Here is a 16,920-nt window from a genome sequence, read left to right on the forward strand (position 1 = left end):
GTACTTTTAATTAGAGGATTTTATATCTGAACCTTTATTATGAAAAATCATATACTGAGTAAACGTTGTGTTGATACCATTGGTTGCCACTTGCAGGTAGTTGGCGTGGCGGTAACTGCTTGTAGTCAACAGAGGCTTCAGGTAATGTGCTACACAGCTAGCTAGCGATCAATGTTGCATGCTGTTAATCATAATGCCATTGCTAAGATTTCGTTCATTAGCTAACCAGGGAGCTATATAGTTCAAAGCTCTATTTTCAGACCCTACTTTAAATTTAACGTAACTAGCTAGCTCCCGAGTGGCGCAGCAGTATAAGGATAATGCTTCTCAGTGCTAGAGGCGTCACTACAGACACTGGTTCGATCCCGGGCTGTATCACAACCGGCCGTGATTGGGAGTCCCATAGGTCGGCGCACAATTGGCCCAGCGTCGCCCCGGTTGGGGGTGGCTTTGGCCTGGGTAGGCCATCATTGTAAAATAAGAATGTCTTCTTTACTTGACTTACCTAGTTAAATAAAGGTTAAACTTTTTTTAAAGTTAGCCAACTAACGTTAGCTTGCTTGGTAACATTGGCTGGCTAGTTCACTAGTTCGGCCAAATTGAGCCAAGTTGAAGACGAATAAGTTAGCTTCATAGCTAGTTTTGGAAATAGCTATATAATGCTCTCGGGAATAATGGCAATCTAGCAATGTGATTTAGACAGTGGTTCCCAACCTTTTTCGGTTTCTGTACCACCAACTGAATTTTGCTCAGCCCAGAGTACCCCTGAAGTACCCCCTGACATGAATTTTACCAGTAGGCCTACGGTTTCATGAGTCTTCTCAAGTGCCCCCTGTGGCTAGGGCAAGTACCCCCAAGGGTCGTAGTACCACTGGTTGGGAACCGTACGGTACTAGGGCACCCGCTAGAATCTGAAACAACACCAGTCGTGTCCCTATGCAGCCAGAGAAGTTGCAACATCAGGACCGTGGTGGAAGATAGCAATTTACCACATTCATTTACACATTTGCATGCTTCAACTTTGAAGTGCCAGTATGACAATTTTCAACCGATTGGTTGTTAGAGAGTTGACAGAGGTTTGACTATCACCACCTTTCTCATTTCAGCTGCCTGAGCCATGAGTGAGTTTCGGATACACCATGATGTCAATGAGCTGCTCAGTCTGCTTCATGTGCGAGGAGGTGATGGGGCAGAAGTGTTTATTGATCTACTGCAGAAGAACAGGACACCTTACATCACCACAACAGTGTCTGCACACAGTGCAAAGGTGATTGATGGGGAAGTTATTGGCAAATGTTTCATAGGTTTATGATTTTCCTATGCATTTCCTACAGATGATTACACTTTCATTAAACTTTCAACGTTGATTAAACTTTCATTCACAGGTCAAAATAGCAGAGTATTCAAAGACGCCAGAGGACTTCCTCAGGAAATATGATGAGCTCAAGTCAAAAAATGTCCGCAATCTGGACCCACTGGTCTACCTCCTATCAAAGCTTAGTGAGGATAAAGAGGTAATCACTAACATTTCACATCTAATGTTGTTCAGATGCTGACAACTGCGCTGTTCAAATGTCAAGTACAGTACAATATTATGTTATGTCCCAATAACATTGTGTTGTGCGTTGATCTTCTCCAGATGCTCCAATGTCTGCAACAGAATGCCAAAGAAAGGTCTGAAGCGTCTGCTAATGCGACAACAATTACAACCTTTGCTATCCCTCCAACCAGCACTAAGATGTCAATGCAGGAACTTGAAGAGCTGCGCAAGAAGCTGGGGAACGTCACTGCCAGCTCCAATGTGCCCCAGGTGTGTACTCGTGTCATTTTAAGGTTAATTTTGATTAGGGCCAGGATATTTTCTTCCTGACCAGGAAAGGCCTGATGCCCTATTATAGTCTATTACATATTTTTACTATTACTAGGTCAGGTCATGTATTGAGGAAAAATTCCTGGCCCGCATGTGACTACCTCAAGTGAGCCGGACCAATTTGTTTTGAAAAGGCTAGAGTTGAATACATATCGAAGTTCTACTACTTTTCCCCCCATGTTTGCAGTCTGCTGAAGTCACACGAAAGATGCTGAGGGACAGACACAACAAAAAGAACCCCACTCAGCCCAACCCGGTGTTTCCCAATTGGGTGTATGACCGTCCTGCTCTGATTGGGGACTTCATCACCGGTGCCACAGCAGCAGGAGACCCAGCAGTGGCCATTGGTATGAAGGCTCCTCATATCTCACTTTGACATATTTTGATTGACTTCATGAAATTCCTGCATTGTTTCACTGACTGAGTGGCTGCTCATTTTCATGTAATAACAAAATGTGTGAAAATGTACCTGGTAGGTTTAGTGGTTATGAGGATGAGCACGCCACAAATAATCTCGTTGGTGTTTTATTATCAGGTACAATGCCCCTGCCAGCCCAGGAGCAGGCGTTGGTTGATGATTTGCTGTTTGTGCTGGTCGGTGTGGACGGCAGAGACATCACAGCCCAGCCTGTCCTCGGGAGGCAGAATCGCTCCTTCATCGTTGACCCAACCCTTGACATGTCCATCAAGGAGCTGGTCAATAGGATACTACCAGTCGCCTCATACTACTCTACTATAACACGGTGAGTGAACTTTAAAAGGGGAATATAGCTACTTTGTTTTGTCTCATTTGCTAGACTCAAATGTAGATCCTTACACCATCTGGAGATGTATCAAAGGAAAATGTCTATTGTGTTGTCAAATCATTTGGTTTATGTTTTCTGGCATGACATTTTGGCTGTGTTATGTCTGGCTGCTAACATTGTTTGTCTGTGTTATGTCTGGCAGCTTCATTGAGGAGAAGTCGTCTTTTGAGTACGGCCAGGTGAACCACGCCCTGACGGCAGCCATGAGGACCCTGATGAAGGAGTACCTGATCCTGGTGACCCAGCTGGAGCACCTCCACAGGCAGGGCATGCTCTCCCTGCAGAAGCTCTGGTTCTACATCCAGCCCACCATGAGGACCATGGAGATCCTAGCCTCCATTGGTAAAGCCTTCATGATCAAACAATAAAACATCTATATATGATCCATATTTATTTTTATTTATTTATTTAACCTTTATTTAACCAGGTAGGCAAATTGAGAACACGTTCTCATTTACAATTGCGACCTGGCCAAGATAAAGCAAAGCAGTTCGACACATACAACAACACATAGTTACACATGGAGTAAAAACAAACATATAATACAGTGAAAAAGATAAAAAAATAAGTCTATATACAATGTGAGCAAGTGAGGTGAGATAAGGGAGGTGAAGGCAAACAGATATATGTATAAATAAATAAAAATATAAAAAGGCCATGGAGGCGAAGTGAGTACAACACAGCAAGTAAAATAAAAACTAAAAAAAACACTGGAATGGTTGGTTTGCATTGGAAGAAAGTGCAAAGTAGAGACAGAAATAATGGGGTGCAAAGGAGCAAAATAAATTAATAAATAAATACAGTAGGTAAAGAGGTAGTTGTTTGGGCTAAATTGTAGATGGGTTATGTACAGGTGCAGTAATCTATGAGCTGCTCTGACAGCTGGTGCTTAAAGCTAGTGAGGGAGATAGGTGTTTCCAGTTTCAGAGATTTTTGTAGTTCGTTCCAGTCATTGGCAGCAGAGAACTGGAAGGAGAGGCGTCCAAAGGAAGAATTGGTTTTGGGGGTGACTAGAGAGATATACCTGCTGGAGCGCGTGCTACGGGTAGGTGCTGCTATGGTGACCAGCGAGCTGAGATAAGGGGGGACTTTACCTAGCAGGGTCTTGTAGATGACCTGGAACCAATGGGTTTGGCGACGAGTATGAAGCGAGGGCCAGCCAACGAGAGTGTACAGGTCGCAGTGGTGGGTAGTATATGGGGCTTTGGTGACAAAACGGATGGCACTGTGATAGACTGCATCCAATTTATTGAGTAGGGTTTTGGAGGCTATTTTGTAAATGACATCACCGAAGTCGAGGATTGGTAGGATGGTCAGTTTTACAAGGGTATGTTTGGCAGCATGAGTAAAGGATGCTTTGTTGCGGAATAGGAAGCCAATTCTAGATTTGACTTTGGATTGGAGATGTTTGATGTGGGTCTGGAAGGAGAGTTTACAGTCTAACCAGACACCTAGGTATTTGTAGTTGTCCACATATTCTAAGTCAGAGCCGTCCAAAGTAGTGATGTTGGACAGGCGGGCAGGAGCAGGCAGCGATCGGTTGAAGAGCATGCATTTGGTTTTACTTGTATTTAAGAGCAGTTGGAGGCCACGGAAGGAGAGTTGTATGGCATTGAAGCTCGCCTGGAGGGTTGTTAACACAGTGTCAAAAGAAGGGCCAGAAGTATACAGAATAGTGTCGTCTGCGTATGCATCATATATGCATCATATATTCGATCATACAATATAATGTGGTTGGTAGATATATTTGCGTTGCACTTTTGGACACACTTTTGGACATTCAATTGTATTATGCTTAAACTGACCTGTCAGTGGTGTTATGCCGGTCTTGTTTTATGGTCTATGATGATTTGGTGATGGTTGTGTGTATGGTATGGTCATTAAGGTATGTTGTTGCAGACTGCCCAAAGTAAAAAGTACTCATAGTATTAAAAAAAATTATCCAAAGGTTATTGATGTTTATTTAATCAGTGGGTTGCATGTTCTGTTTTCAAAGCCTCCTCGGTGGACAAAGGAGACTGCATGGGTGGGTCGACGTTGAGCCTCCTTCACGATCGTACCTTCAACTACACTGGCGACAGTCAGGCCCAGGAACTATGCCTCTACCTCACGAAAGCAGCTAGTGTCCCTTACTTTGAGATACTGGAGAAATGGATCTATAGAGGCATCATCAAGGACCCTTACAGGTACAGGTTACTTTTGTCGCTCAACTCATTTACCACAATTCTTACATTGAATCACATCAGTACTTTTCTACCGGGTCACAGGCTTGGATATGACTTAAGACACAATTTAGATTTCAGACGATGAGTTAGTTCAGCACATTTTTGGTGATTTTATTTTGTCTTCATAGTGAATTCATGGTAGAAGAGCACGAGCTACAGAAAGAGAAGATCCAAGAGGACTACAACGACAAGTATTGGGATCAGCGGTACACAATCGTACAGCACAGAATTCCATCCTTTCTTCAGAAAATGGCAGACAAAATTTTGAGTACAGGTACGACACGTCATACTATTCGGATCAGATTTGTTCCGATCACTTTTTACTGCTTCCTGACAATGCCCAGTGCAATTCACTGTGTTCCTGTGAAAAACGAATAGTATCAAGTTCTTGATCATTTGCTGAGTTGTTAGAGTTTGTTTTTCTTCTCGTCCTGTTCTATAGGTAAATATCTCAATGTGGTGAGGGAGTGTGGCCGGGACGTGACTTGTCCGGATGCTAAAGAGGTCCTTTACACTCTGAAGGAGAGAGCCTATGTGGAGCAGATAGAAAAATCCTACTACTACGCCAGTAAGGTCCTCCTAGACTTCCTGATGGAGGAGAAGGAGCTGGTTGCACGCCTTAGGTAAACAACAACAAAACCATAAATATGTCAATAAAGTCTGATGGGTTTTTCGAATTTGGTATGTTCTGTTGTATGCTAAGAGATGTATTCTTCCTAGGTCAATCAAGCACTACTTCTTGATGGACAAGGGAGATTTCTTTGTCCATTTCATGGACCTGACGGAAGAGGAGCTCAAAAAGCCAGTGGATGACATTGTCCCTCCCCGACTGGAGGCCTTGCTAGAGCTGGCTCTGAGGATGAGTACTGCTAACACAGACCCATTCAAAGATGACCTGAAGGTAAATATGCTAGAGTACCAGTCTGTAATTTATGCTATTTTGATTACAACAGCGCTATCTAGTGGTTATTAAGGAGAGGAGCCTAATTCCTTATTTATTCCGGTTCATGACCTAAAATACATACTGTACACAGTATGTTTTGAAATATTATTTCATGCATGCATTATGATGAATGAATAGGCTCATGTAACCTTCCCAAAAGATGTACTTGAAGAAAGTTCTCTTTGTCTGAGCATACAGCTTACAGTACTTGAAGAAAGTTTGAGAGTGACGGTCTGGGTTTGGTAGCGCTCCAGTCCTCCCTGTCATTATAAGCAGGACATGGAAATCCTTTTACAGTATATCCCAGAGAAATAAAAGTGCACTCAATGTAAGTAACCTAATGTATGTTCCTTTAACTGTTAACTCAGATTGTATTGTCAGCAATAATCACATGCCCGCTGTGGGCAGCCCAATCAGTATAATTGGCTCAAATGTAAATGTCACTGACATGTCTACCTCGCATCTGCCTCTCAGAGTAGCACTAAAAACAAGCAAGCAACCTACCTACATGTACATATTACCTCAATTACCTCAACTAACCTCTACCACTACACATTGACTCGGTACCGATACCCCCTGTATATTGCCTCCTTATAGTAAAAAATAATAATAAAATGTTATTGTATTAATGTTTTGAGCAAATATTTTCTTACTTAACCAATAATGCAGAGGTTTTTTTTTTAAGGGCTTATAAGTAAGCATTTCACGGTAAGGTCTACTACACCTGTTGTATTTGGCGCATGTCACAAATCAAATTTGATTTGAAAAGTACTAAAAATAGCCCATGTTAACATGTATTCTGACGAACAAGGTTCATGAAATTGACAACTTACTAACATCAGAAAACATTCATATTCTGGCTGTCTCTATAACACACTTGGATAATTCCTTTAATGCAGTAGTAGCTATACATGGTTCTAGAATATATAGAAAAGAGAGAAATGCAAATGGTGGAGGTGTTGCTATGTATGTCGAGTCATACTCCTGTTGTGCTCCTCTCTCAGCCTCTGTCAGATGATGTAGAAATAATATGGCTACAGGTTCATCTGCCTCCTATTCTCGTAGGAAGTTGCTAAAAGTCTGTATTTGGACTAGATGTTTGAAATGCTCAATAATGTATGTGATATCAACAGATCTATTTTCTGGGTGACCTAAATATTGACTGGTTGTCATCAAGCTGTCAACTCAAAAAGAAGCTTCAATCTGTAACCGATGCCAGCAATCCGGTTCAGGTTATCAGTCAACCTACCAGGGTATTTACAAACAGAATAGGAACTGAATCATCCACGTGTATTGATCAGATCTTTACTAATGCTGCATAAATCTGCTCTAAAGCAATATCCACACCCATCAGATGTAGTGATCATAATATAATAGCCATATCTATAAAAACCAAAGTTCCAAAGACTGGACCTAAAATTGTGTAATGATGATTCCTATGTCGAAGATGTGAAAAATATTTGTTGGTCTGATGTATGTAATGAGGAACAACCTGATGCCACACATGAAGCATTTATGAAACTGCTTCTTCCGGTTTCTAATAGGCATGTGCCCATCAAGAAACTGTTAGAACTACCAAATCCCCATTAATACAGTGCATTCGGAAAGTATTCAGACCTCTTTACTTTTCCCACATTTTGTTACGTTATAGACTTATTCTAAAATAGATTAAATCGTTTTTTCCCCCCTCAATCTACACACAATACCCAATAATGACAAAGCAAAAACAGGTTTTAGACATTTTTGCAAATGTATTAAAACCAAAAAACGGATCACATTTGCATAAGTATTCATACCCTTTACTCAGTACTTTGTTGAAGCACCTTTGGCAGTGACTACAGCCTTGAGTCAATCTATTGCGACTTACAAATTGGAAAGTTCATACATATTCATCCTGGTCCCCCCGTGGGAATTGAACCCACAACCCTGGCGTTGCAAGCGCCATGCTCTACCAACTGAACCACACGGGACCACTGTATTAATGGGGACCACTGGTCCCGTGTGGCTGGTAGATGATGAATTGAAAAACTGTGGCTGAGAGGGATGAGGCAAAGGGAATAGCAAATAAGTCTGCCAACACAGCAGACTGTGAAACACAGTAAATTGAGAAATCACGTAATTAAACAAAAAGCAAAAACTATACTATGGATCAAAGATAAATTAAAATAGCGAATGATAGTAAAAAGCTCTGGAGTACCTTAAATTAAATTCTAGAAAGCCAACTCCGCTCCATCCATCAGGCAGGCGCCTTCATTGAGGCACATGGCTTGTTCATAACAATAATAACTATAATATTGCCAACCACTTTAATAACGTTTTGTTGAAAAGATTAGCAATCTTAGGCATGACATTCAAACATCAAACGCTGAGCCTTCATATTCATACATAACGGACCAAATAATGAAAGGCAAGCACTGTAGTTTTGAGTTCCACAAAGTGGGAGTGAAAGAGGTGATTTTTTTGTTGTTGTTGCTATCTATAAATAAGGACAAGCCAACTGGTACCAACAACCTGGATGGTAAATTGCTGAGGTTGGTAGCGGAATACATTGCGACTCCTGTTTGCCACATCTTCACTGTAAGCTTAGAAGATGGTGTGTGCCCTCAGGCCTGGAGGGAGGCAAAGGTCATTCCGCTGCTCAAGAATATCAGAGCACCGGTTCAAACAGCCGACCAATCAGCCTGTTACCGACACTTAGCAAACGTTTGGGGAAAAATAGTGTTTGAACAAATACAAACTTATTTGACTGAAAACAAACGACAGACTTTCAGCATGCTTATAAGGAAGGGCACTCAACATGCTCGGGACTGACACAAATGTTTTGTTGAAAGTAATTGATAGAAGATTGTGGGAGCTGTTAGACTTCAGTGCAGCTTTTGAGATCATTGATCATAACCTGTTGCTGAAAAAAACATAGGTGTTATGGATTTGTATCCTTTTACTTATGGACTGAGAGTTGGATTGGTGTACAGCCGGGCAGCCGGCTTTGGCCATTATTGTTTTCCGTTTTTACTAATGACCTTCCACTGACCTTGAATAAAGCCTGTGTGTCAAACTATGTACGCTGACGACTCAACAGTATGTATGTTGGCGTTTACACAAAAATAAATAAATGTACCCATTAACATTGAGCTCCAGTCAGTTTTAGAATGGGTAACTAGCAATAGGCTGGTGCTAAATATAAAAAGACATCGTTTTTGGGACAAATCACTCGTTCAACCCTAAACCTCATCTAGATCTATTATCGAATAATGTGGCGATTGAGCCAAGATGAGGCGACTAAACTGCTGGGTGTAAACCTAGATAGCAAGCGGTCATGGTCAAAACAACATATTGACTCAATGGTTGCTAAAATGGGAAGAGGTCTCTCCGTGACCCTCCCACGGGCCGTTGTTGTGCTGCACCTGGACTACTGCCCAGTTGTGTGGTCGTGCGGCAAAGAGCGACATGGGGTAAATTGCAGTTGGTCCAGAACAGAGCAGCACGTACTTCACTTAATGTACAGGGAGCGTGAATGTCAGTAACAATGCATGTCAACCTCTCCTGGCTCAAAAGTTGAGGAGAGATTGACTGCATCACTATTGATCTTTGTGTGAGGTGTTGATGTGTTGAAGGTACCAAACTGTCTGTTCAAGCAGTTGGCCTCAGTGTTATGTATATTATGTTATTATATTATGTATTTTATTTGTGTTGGCTAATTGGGGATCCCAATAAAAAATACGAAATAATACAGCAGCTGGGCACACTGTTGAGTACTTTAAGGAGAACCTAAAGTTATTTATTATCTTGTTATTCAAATGGCGTCATTGCTGTTTACTGCATTAGAACCATTTCTTATAGCTGCACCTTAGCACAGTAATAGAAAATTGCTGAAGGGCAGAATCACAATTGTTTATAGGCTATACATATAAAAGACTTAAGTTAAACAACCGGTATGTAATATGACTGTTTTGGGAGGGGCTTCACACTAAACCCATCCACCCACCCTCTGTTCCTGTTTCCCAGATTGACTTAATGCCTCATGACGTGATCACCCAGCTGCTGCGGGTGCTGGCCATCGAGACCAAGCAGGAGAAGGCCATCATCAATGCCGACCCCACCGAGGTGGCCCTCAGCGGCCTGGAGGCCTTCTCCTTTGACTACATCGTCAAGTGGCCGCTGTCGCTCATCATCAACAGGTAGGTACACCGGGGCTATATCCAAGGCCAGGTCTCCCTTGGGTAAGAGGTCTTCGGACCTCAGTATGACCTGGTTAAAAGAAGGTGAAAAAAGGCTCCTTTGAAGATAGGATAAACCAGGGCGTGCCAAATGCTAATGCTATAATCATGTGTTCTGAACTTGTATATATATATTTTTGTATTTTTCAGGAAAGCGCTGACGAGATACCAAATGCTGTTCCGACACATTTTTTACTGCAAGCATGTCGAGAGGCTGTTGTGCAACGTGTGGATCAGCAACAAAACAGCCAAGCAGTACGCCTTGCACAGGGCCAAGTGGTGAGTCGACGAAACTCCTTCAGTTAAACCTTCCTTGTTTGTTTCTCTAGTGCCAGCTTCCTAATATCAAGTTCTGATATAAACTATCTGGTTTCCTCCTCCCTGTAGGTTTGCGACAGCGTTTGCCTTGAGACAGCGCATGCTGAACTTTGTACAGAACATCCAGTACTACATGATGTTTGAAGTCATGGAGCCCACCTGGCATATCATGGAGAAGAACTTGAAATCTGTGAGTGGATTGTAACCAAGGCTGCTATTCACCTTGATAGCATTCAGTGCTATTATGTATTAGCCTATAGTTGCTTCTAACATAATTGTTCTGTGCATGTTGTAGTAGTGGCATCCATTACAAATGTCAGGCGTGAGGCTTTACTTTGCTTTGACCCAAGATTGTTATGGTCAAACGTTTTTTCCAGTCCCAATGACATTTATTTTCATTGCTCCTAATAACTCCATGCTGTGGCTTAGTGCACACTGTCGTAACAGTCCCAAGCCCTGCATTGATCAGGAATGTCTTAATATAGGCCATCTCGTCTTCCCCAGGCCTCCAACATAGACGACGTGCTGTGTCATCACACCAGCTTCCTGGACAACTGCCTGAAGGACTGCATGCTGACCAACCCAGAGCTGCTTAAGATCTTCTCCAAGCTCATGTCCGTGTGTGTCATGTTCACCAACTGCATGCAGGTGCGTGGATGTGGGACGCAACTGCAAAACCGTGAACGTCAAGGCAGCTTGTTGGAGCTTACATGTAGTGTTTTTGAATGTTTGAATTGACGTGCATCTCATGCCACATTAGATAATCTGACTGCAGTATTATGATATGTAGCCTAATATCTTCCCCCCCAGTGTGCAGTGTATGACTGCACAGTGTCTCTCACTGGTGATCCTTATTAAATGTGTGCCTACGGTGTATTCGGAAAGTATTCAGACCCCTTGACTTTTTCCTCATTTTGTTAAGTTACATACTTATTCTAATCATGATTAAATTAAATATTTTCCTCATCAATCTACACACAATACCCCATAATGACAAAGTGAAAACAGGTTATTGGAAATTTTTGCTAATTTATAAAAAAAAAACAGAAGTACCTTATTTACATAAGTATTCAGACCCTTTGCTATGAGATTCGAAATTGAGGTCAGGTGCATCCTGTTTCCGTCGATCATCCTTGAGATGTAACTACAACTTGGAGTCCACCTGTGGTAAATTCAATTGATTGGGCATTATTTGGAAAGGCACACACCTGTCTATATAAGGTCCCACAGTTGACAGTGCATGTCAGAGCAAAAACCAAGCCAAGAGGTTGAAGGAATTGTCCATAGAGCTCCGACACAGGAGTGTGTCGAGGCACAGATCTGGGGAAGGGTACCAAAAAATGTCTGCAGCATTGAAGGTTCCCAAGAACACAGTGGCCTCCATCATTCTTAAATGGAAGAAGTTTTGAATCACCAAGACTCTTCCTAGAGCTGGCCACCTGGCCAAACTGAGCAATCGGTGGAGAAGGGCCTTGATCAGGGAGGTGATCAAGAGCCCGATGGTCACTATGACAAAGCTCCAGTTCCTCTGTGGAGTTGGGAGAACCTTCCAGAAGGACAACCATCTCTGCAGCACTCCACCAATGAGGCCTTTATGGTAGAGTGGCCAGACGGACTTCTCAGTAAAAGGCACATGACAGCCTGCTTGGAGTTGCCAAGAGGCACCTAAAGGACTCTCGGACCATGATGAACCAGATTCTCTTGTCTGATGTAACCAAGATTGAACTCTTTGGCCTGAATGCCAAGCGTCACGTCTGGAAGAAACCTGGCACCATCCCTATGGTGAAGCATGGTGGTGACAGCATCATGCTGTGGGGATGTTTTTCAGCGGCAGGGACTGGGAGACTATTTAAGATTGACGGAAAGATTAACGGAGCAAAGTACAGAGATGCTTGATGAAAACCAGAGCACTCAGGACCTCAGACTGGGGCGAAGGTTCACCTTCCAACAGGTGAACCTTCACCTGTTGGGACAAGTCTCTGAATGTCCTTGAGTGGCCCAGTCAGAGCCCGGACTTGAACCCGATCAAATGCCCCTGGAGAGACCTGAAAATAGCTGTGCAGTGACGCTCCCCATCCAACCTGACAGAGCTTGAGAGGATCTGCAGAGAACAATGGGATAAACTCCCCAAACACCAGTGTGCCAAGCTTGTAGTATCATACCCAAGAAGACTCAGGGCTGTAATCACTGCCAAAGGTGCTTCAACAAAGTACTGAGTGAAGAAGGGTATGAATACTTATGTAAATGTGATATTTCAGATTCTTTTTGTTAATACATTTGCAAAAAATTCAGAACCAGTTTTTGCTTTGTCATAATCGGGTATTGTGTGTAGATTGATGAGGGGGAAAAAATATTTTATACATTTTAGAATAAGGCTGTAACGTAACAAAATGTGGAAAAAGTCAAGGGGTCTGAATACTTTGTATTTCCTGGTATAGCGTTTCACCCGGAGCATGAAGCTGGACCGGGAGATGAACCGGCTGTCTCTGGAGCATGGCACCATGGAGGGTCCTCCCACCCAGAGCGAACGCACCGAGGAGCAAGAGAAGAAGAGACTCACCTCCAAGGTAACTACACACATACTCACTCATTTACAGCAGATACTCACTAACCAACTTGTAGCAGTGTTTTCAAAGGTTAAACATGTATGAAAATCAGTGTTTTACATGAGTATGTTATATAGAACAACAACCAAATACAGTAGTATTGTAATGATGGCAATTAGCATTTGAGACAGAATAGAAATGCTACCTATCAAATATAGCATGATTGATGATGTGAGATGCTATGCTATTCTCCAATCAGCAAGTGTCTTACCTATGTGGTTTCTCACGTTGTCAGTTCCTAGCGGAGCACGTGGACGCCCTGCAGTCAGACGCAGGCTTCGAAGCCACCGTCAGCAAATTCGACAGCAACTTCAGTACACTGCTCCTGGACCTGCTGGACAAGCTCAGCGTCTACAGCACCAACGACTGTGAGCACAGCATGATTAACATCATCTACAGGTGGGTCTACTACTGCACAGCGCCCGGTTTTCGATAGCGATGGAATCTAGACTTAGACGTATTTTGGCCGAAGATGTGACATGCGTTTCGCAAAAACACCCCGCAGAGAGAACGGTCACTAAGTGCGTCGTTGGAGCATGTGTCGATACTGATGATGGGATCGAAAGAAAGATCATCGCTGTGCAGCGCTCGGATCAGCTTTCTCCATTCACGTCTTACCATAACATTTATAATTATTCCACACTACTGACGACAGATCAGCCTAGAGATACATTATCACCCATCTGGCTGCAAATATTGAGGCGGCTAATTCTAATGCTTAGCCTATTCTATAATAATGCACTGAATCGTAGATTTGGCACATCATGTTACACATCATGAAATATATTAAGGCAAAAATGTCTACAATTATGAACATGAAATTGATTTAAATATATAGACCTATATAGCCTACTGTATTTATCTTTTAATGCAGTCATCTCAGTTTTCATTTGAAGCATCATTTTATCCTTCGCTTATTTGTAACAATTGCAAAGACATTGGCAACTTTTTATTTGTAGTAAACTTCGTTCTGAAGTTGTCAGCGGTCACAGAGAGACAGACGGATGAATGTCTTCTATGTTCAGTGGAGATCTGTGTATAAAGTGACGTGGAAGGGCAAAAAATTATCCAACGATGCAATTGCCGTTCTACGAGTGGTCTGAGGCAGTCGGTAAATAACGACTGTTTTCAAGTGCAACTCTCAATGGAACTTAGGCTTACGGGTGTTTTTAACAATGCATCTTTCCTACAACGGTCGAAGATGTAACATGCCTTTTCCAAAATAACATGCAGAGAGAACGGTCACTAAGTGTGTTGTTGGAGCATGTGTCAATACTGATAGGATCGAAAGAAAGGAAGCGCTGCTCTCGGATCAGCTTTCTCCATACAAATCTTTCCTTAACATTAGAATAATTTCACAATACTGACAATGGATCAGCTCCTAGAGAGAGATGACCACGGCTGCAAACGCTCACACTGCTTATTCTAATGCTTACCCTATAAAAATCACAGATTTGGCACATAATTGCGCACGTTAGGCTACTCATCATGAAATATGTAGCCTACAAGTAGCACAATAGAACTCAATTGATTGAACATGAAATGTATTTCAGTATGATTGAAATAGGCCTATAGCTTACTGTTTAATTTAATGCAGTCATCTCAGTTTTGATTTCAATATACTTTGCGTGTTTGTAGAAATTGCAAAGAAGTTGGCAACTTTGTATTTGTCGTCAACTGAAGTTATCGTAAGACTGATAAACCATGTGATTCTATGTTTAGCAGAGATCTTCTGTTTGTAAAGTAACTTGGGAGGGCAAAAATTGCAGTGTTTCTGTGTTTTGTAGTAAAAAAGGTAGAGGAACAGAAGTGTTTCCAAATGTGTTTCACATATGTTGATATTGGGATGGTGCTGGAGATGATGAATATGAAGTGACATTTTTTTTTACATTTCCCTTTAAAACTTCTTAGGGATAGACCCCTTTTTTTCAATTTTCACCTAAAATGACATACCCAAATCTAACTGCCTGTAGCTCAGGCCCTGAAGCAAGGATATCCATATTCTTGGTACCATTTGAAAGGAAACACTTTGAAGTTTGTGGAAATGTGAAGTGAATGTAGGAGAATATAACACAATAGATCTGGTAGAAGAAAATACAAAGAAGAAACCAACTGTTTTTATTTTTATTCTACCACCATCTTTGAAATGCAACAGAAAGGTCCCACTTCTAGCCATCACTCTGGTTGTAATTCCAATGGTGTCCACAAGATAGCAGCTGTGTATGTGCAAAGTTTCTTGAAGTATGAGCGAACTACATGACATTTAGTGTGAAGTCACCCAGGTACGTTTGGGCAAATCTTGAAGGAGACATTTGCATTCATATGACATTTTTCTGCAAAAATATCATCAAATCTGTATACTTGGACTTTGATTTAGCTTTTCCAGTATTAGTATTATATTATAAGTTCAACATTTGCAAAACAACCAGTTTTCATAACTTTGAATATTCTTATAATTGTTGTCCAAAAGGAAAAGGCATGCTGTCGCACAAGGTTAGCAGCTACATTTTGCGACACATACAGGGTTTCCGGATACCACCGTAAATCCCAGCTCATTGGCTATCTAGCTAGCTTTGTTTGACCCCGATTGGTGCTTATTTGACAAAGTTAGAGTCGATCAAGTGAAGACCGCCTGCGTCATCGGCGTGCCATGAAGGCGTCGCTCTCTGACCAAATTTGGTGTCCTATAGGATATACTACACCCCTAATGATATAGTGAAGTCTGGTTACATTCTAGGATCTCTGAGGAATACATACAAATGTGATTTGACTGGTTGAAACAACGTTTAGGGTTAGATTTTCACAGATTCCTTTCTTTGCAAATTGAACGAGTGGAAATACAAAATCGATAGTGCATGCTATATGGGTCTTTTTAGGATATAAAAAATGATTTTATCTAACAAAACGACACTTCATATTATCTCTGGGACCCTTTTGGATGATAAATCAGAGCAAGATTTCAGAATGTATGTACACATTTCACCTTCAGAGGTGAATTTATCAAACCTATTGCGGTGAAAAAAGTGTTTTGTTGTTAGGCGCTCTCCTCAAACAATAGCATGGCATTTTTCCGCAGTAATAGCTACTGTAAATTGGGCAGTGCAGTTATATTAACAATAATTTAAGCTTTCAGCCGATATAAGACACTTGACCTCATCGGTGTGCATCGTGTGATTCTAACCAATTATGTTAAGGCATTGCCTACTAATTGTCTAATAATTGGTTGATGCCTTTGGAAAAACATATTTTCACATATGTTGATATTGGGATGGTGCTGGAGATGATGAATATGAAGCTTTAAAAAAAAAAAAAATAATTACAGCTTGCTTTTGGGGAAAAAGGGCCCAGGATCTGAGTTGGGAACCCCTGGTCTATAGATCTTAGTTAGTTAAATGGATAGGCTTAGCTATAGTTACAATCCTAGTAAAAACTGCTTTGAACTTGATTCCATAGGTTGGATTTCAACGGGTTCTACACAGAGCGCCTTGAGAGGATGGCTATAGAGAGAAGTCAGAAGGCTGCTACATAGCACTGTTTTTATGTGAGTGTTCATGATGGTCATCCACTCTATAAGTATGTATTTCTCCTACTCATGCCCATATAAAACCCAACTTCAACGACGACATTCCTCTCCACATCAAGCATGAAGCTGTCAAACATAAAGCTGTTTAGTGTTTGATTCAAGAAACTATCACCATAGATTTGACTATACGGCTATATGGTGTTTCCCCCTTTACCTTTTATATGGGCATAGGATTAAATAACCATGAACTGTATGAATTTCTCTCAGAAGAAGTTAAAGAAAACCTGGACCTCTCTATGGGTAACTTCTTTTTTACCTCATGAAAATTGTTTTTGTGTTTTATTGTTCAATAAAAAAATATGAAATGTCACCAAGCATTCTCTTTTGTGATCTTTGTTTACAGAATTCAACC

General features: G+C 41.6%; 1 protein-coding gene across 1 annotated transcript; it reads left to right on the forward strand.

Annotated features, from left to right (window-relative positions):
- The first annotated feature begins 37 nt into the window (after positions 1-37).
- On the forward strand, positions 38-16,878 carry LOC129829252 (gamma-tubulin complex component 2-like). The gene is made up of 18 exons (XM_055890952.1): positions 38-141; positions 1,107-1,267; positions 1,386-1,514; positions 1,640-1,810; positions 2,058-2,217; positions 2,406-2,613; positions 2,819-3,018; positions 4,673-4,862; positions 5,030-5,175; positions 5,344-5,524; positions 5,622-5,802; positions 9,850-10,022; positions 10,212-10,340; positions 10,449-10,569; positions 10,884-11,027; positions 12,818-12,946; positions 13,221-13,384; positions 16,439-16,878. The coding sequence occupies exons 2-18, from the start codon at positions 1,118-1,120 to the stop codon at positions 16,512-16,514; spliced, it is 2,652 nt and encodes an 883-aa protein (XP_055746927.1). The 5' UTR covers positions 38-141; positions 1,107-1,117; the 3' UTR covers positions 16,515-16,878.
- Positions 16,879-16,920: the final 42 nt, after the last annotated feature.

The sequence above is a fragment of the Salvelinus fontinalis genome, chromosome 30, assembly GCF_029448725.1.
Source record: "Salvelinus fontinalis isolate EN_2023a chromosome 30, ASM2944872v1, whole genome shotgun sequence".
NCBI classification, from domain to species: domain Eukaryota; kingdom Metazoa; phylum Chordata; class Actinopteri; order Salmoniformes; family Salmonidae; genus Salvelinus; species Salvelinus fontinalis.

Excerpts from the sequence above, each read along its gene's own strand:
- LOC129829252 (XM_055890952.1), top strand. The coding sequence starts at position 1,118 with ATGAGTGAGTTTCGGATACACCATGATGTCAATGAGCTGCTCAGTCTG. Across the intron at positions 1,811-2,057 it reads CCAGCTCCAATGTGCCCCAG|TCTGCTGAAGTCACACGAAA; the intron begins GTGTGTACTCGT and ends CCATGTTTGCAG. Across the intron at positions 10,570-10,883 it reads TGGAGAAGAACTTGAAATCT|GCCTCCAACATAGACGACGT; the intron begins GTGAGTGGATTG and ends CGTCTTCCCCAG.